At 40.1% G+C, this 3610-nt stretch overlaps 1 protein-coding gene across 1 annotated transcript; it reads right to left on the bottom strand.

Annotated features, from left to right (window-relative positions):
• Positions 1-836: 836 nt before the first annotated feature.
• On the bottom strand, positions 837-3308 carry LOC145111993 (uncharacterized). Its single transcript, XM_079048214.1, has 4 exons — positions 2702-3308; positions 2471-2610; positions 2234-2405; positions 837-1333 (listed from the first exon to the last, which is right to left on the bottom strand). Exons 1-4 carry the CDS (start codon positions 3306-3308, stop codon positions 837-839), a joined length of 1416 nt encoding a protein of 471 aa, XP_078904340.1.
• Between the last annotated feature and the right edge of the window lie 302 nt (positions 3309-3610).

Below are 3610 nucleotides of genomic sequence, written 5' to 3'. Positions count from 1 at the left end.
TTTAAGTAACGTAGAATTCGAATGACGGCATCCATATGTTGTTGTCGAGGTTCTGCAACGAATTGACTGAGGGTATTCACTGAAAAGGTGATATCAGGTCTAGTAACTTGCAAGTATAATAGCTTTCCAATGAGTCGTCGATATCAGCTTGCATCAACAAGAGGGGTATCCTTGGTGTTATCTAACCAAATATTTTGTTCCATTGGAAAGTCACTTGGTCGGCATCCTTGAAGCCCACTTTTTTCTAGAAGATCTAATGTATACTTTCTTTGGCTAAGAACCAGACCTTCTGATGTACGCACAACTTTTATGCCCAGGAAATATTTCAAGGGCCCCAAATCCTTGATGCTAAACTGTTCATTTAGATACTTTTTGACTTCATTGATTTTATGATCTGAGTTTCCAACAAGAATAACATCATCGACATATATGAGTGCTGAAACATATATGTCATTCCTTTTATAGGTAAAAAGAGAGTGATCAACACGAGATTGTTTAAAATCAATATCCAAGAGTGCCCTCATGAACTTATGATACCAGTTGCGAGAGGCTTGTCTTAAGTCGTACAATGACTTTCTCAGTCGACAAACTCGCGTGTCGCCTGGTTTTGCAAATCTTTGTGGGATCTTCATGTAAACTTCTTCTTGAAGATCCCCATGCAGGAACGCATTATTAACATCTAACTGATGTACAACCCATTGCTTCTTGGCCGCAACAGCTAGCATACTTCGAACAGTGACAAGTTTTGCAACTGGTGCAAAGGTTTCATGAAAATCGATGCCTTCGATTTGGGTGAAACCCTTGGCAACTAAACGTGCTTTGTATCTCTCAACCTCTCATGTGGGTTTGTATTTGACTTTATAAACCCATTTGGAGTCTATGGCATGCTTCCCGGTTGGCAATTGTTCAAGTGTCCAGGTGCCATTTTGCTCGAGGGCTTCTATTTCTTTCTTCATAGCCTCTATCCATTTTGGATTTTTTACTGCATGATGAAAGTGTTTAGGCTCATCATGGGAGGTGATGGCCGACAAATAAGCTTTGTGAGAGTTTGAGAATTGTTTGTAAGAAACATAATGAGATAGAGGATGTACCGTTGAGGAACTTGAGTTGGCCACGGTTTGCGAATGGTCTATAGATGGCGGTAGTTTAACTTCAAAATTCTCTAGTCTTTTGGGTGCTACCCGTGTTCGATTGCTTCTTCTTTCAACATTGGGCAGATTTGATTCATTTTTTGTTGTGACACTCGTGTCAGTAGGTTGTGTTTCACTCATATTTTGAGTTGCTTCCATATCCTCTGAACCCTCAATTTCATTTTGGTCCAATCTTCCATTATCTGATTGTTTATTGTGTTGTCTTTATCTTGACTATTCATGAAATCGGATTCTGAAAGGTCAGAGAACTCAGTGGGAAAAACAGTCTTGAATGGAAAAACATCTTCTACAAACCTTACGTCTCGTGTTGTGATGATCTTCTTTTCTTTCATGTCAAAAATTCTATACCCCTTTTATCCATTAGGGTATCCTACGAACACCGAAGGTCTTCCTCTTGCCTCGAATTTGTCTCCCCCTGTCTTGTTATCTTTTCCATAAACTAAACAACCAAAAGTTCGCATGTGTTCGTATGAAGGAGAATGACCAAAAAGGATCTCATAAGGTGTCTTCTTGCCAATAACCTTTGATGGGAGTCTATTTATGATGTATGTAGCTGTCATTATGCATTCCCCCCCCCCCCCCCCCCAAAAAAAAGCTGATAGGTAGATTGGCTTGAAATCTGAGCGCTCTGGCTACTTCAAGTATATGTCTATGTTTTCGTTCGGCCACCCCATTTTGTTGTGGGGTCTGTGGGCATGTAGTCTCAAGGAGAATTCCTTTTTCAGCATAAAAATTCATCATAGCATTAGACGTGAATTCTCCACCGTTATCACTTCTAAGTCTTTTGACTTTCTTTCCAAACTGTGTTTCGACCATGTTTATGAAAGCCGTTAGACAAGTGCTAGCTTCTGATTTAAATTTGATAAGATAGATCCATAGTGCACGACTATGGTCATCAACGATGGTCAAAAAATATCTAGCCCCACAAAGAGATGGAACTCGATAACTACCCCAAATATCACAGTGTAATAATTGAAAACATTCAGAAGTTTTTATTGAACTATCGGGAAAAGGTAACCGGGTTTGTTTAGCCCTTACACAAGAATCACAAAGTTCAAAACTAACATTATTAATAGAATTACCCAAAAAATCTAAATAACGAAGTTTGCTGTTTGAAGCATGCCCCAACCTCCTGTGCCAAGTTTCCATACTTAGTGTCGCCATCATTGTTGTTCTTCTCTTCAATGTTGGCTCCAAGTAATATAGACCATCACGATTATTACCCGTGCCAATCAAGTTCCTCGTGAGTAAGTCCTGCATAATGCAAAAATCGGGCCAAAAGTTAGAGTACATTGAAGATCATTTGTTATCTTGCTCACAGACAACAGGTTGCATTTGAAGTCTGGAATATGCAAAACATCGTTTAACTGCAAACCATTTGGTAATGTGGAACTACCAACTCCCTTCACAGGAATTTCATTGCCGTTTGGAATAGTGACCGGAGCTCCATTAATGTACTCTTTCTTATCGTGAAGTAGTTCGACATTATGAGTTATATGCTCACTAGCCCCAGAATCAATGATCCAAGGAGAACTAAAAAACATTTTTACCTGCCATGTTCACTGTGGGTGTGGTGTTTTGATGTGTCAGACCATCCTCTCTAGAAAAATGCTTAAGTAATCTTGTGTATTGATCAGCCGAGAGTCCAGGTATAGGGATTGTTTCAACATTAACTTGGGCAGCTCTTGGGTTGCTTTTCTTTTCTTCACCACGTTCTCCATTCTTGTTGCCTTCTCGTTTCACATTTCTGGTGGACCACCATTCTGGATACCCAATGAGCTTGAAACATCCCTCAATGGTGTGACCTGATCGTTTGCAATTTGTGCAATAAGTAGTGGCCTCTGTGTTTGCCCGTCTATTTTGCGAACGTGCGTGCAGGGCACCAACTTCTGTTGATTTTGATTGTGCTTGAAAGGCAGTAGCCTCCTGAGTGTGTCTTTTTCCAGTTGATATCAGCCTTTGTCTCTCATCTTCAGCGACCATGTGATATGCAGCCCCCAAGGTGGGTGTGGGTTTCATGGTTAGTACTTGAGTTTTAACAGTGCTGAAAGAGTCGTCCAGTCCCATCAAGAACTCATATAGCTGCTCTCTTTCTTTAGTTTCTGTGAGTTTCTTGCCAATCTCACATTTGCAATGGCCACAGGTACACTTTGGCATGGGTGACACTGATTGCATCTCGTCCCACAACCCATGAGAATGGCTTCTATTGATGGGGTTTTAGGGTTTTTCAAGGACAGATTTCGTCCTGCTCTGATACCATGAGAAAATCAAAGAAAATTTGGCTGTAAAGGCTTGATTTTATTCAATACATAACAAGGGTATATATACAAAAGTTTACAACAAAATCCCTGAATATATGGAAGGGATATGGAATACAATAAGAAATATATGTGAGAAGATATGGAAGATATGGTTTCCTTCACGTTGTACCCATCTTGATCGTCAGACAAATCGGTGGT

The sequence above is a fragment of the Lactuca virosa genome, chromosome 5, assembly GCF_052849685.1.
Source record: "Lactuca virosa cultivar CGN04683 chromosome 5, Lactuca_virosa_CGN04683_v6, whole genome shotgun sequence".
Taxonomy (NCBI): domain Eukaryota; kingdom Viridiplantae; phylum Streptophyta; class Magnoliopsida; order Asterales; family Asteraceae; genus Lactuca; species Lactuca virosa.
Note: the sequence above shows the minus strand (reverse complement) of the source record. Positions and strands in the feature narration are given on the sequence as shown.

Bases quoted from the DNA above. Each gene is read 5' to 3' on its own strand.
- LOC145111993 (XM_079048214.1), bottom strand. From the start codon at position 3,308: ATGCCAAAGTGTACCTGTGGCCATTGCAAATGTGAGATTGGCAAGAAA. The intron at 2,611-2,701 runs GTAAAAATGTTT...ACGATAAGAAAG, and splicing joins ACCCACAGTGAACATGGCAG to AGTACATTAATGGAGCTCCG. The intron at 2,406-2,470 runs GTGAGCAAGATA...TGCATTATGCAG, and splicing joins TCAAATGCAACCTGTTGTCT to GACTTACTCACGAGGAACTT.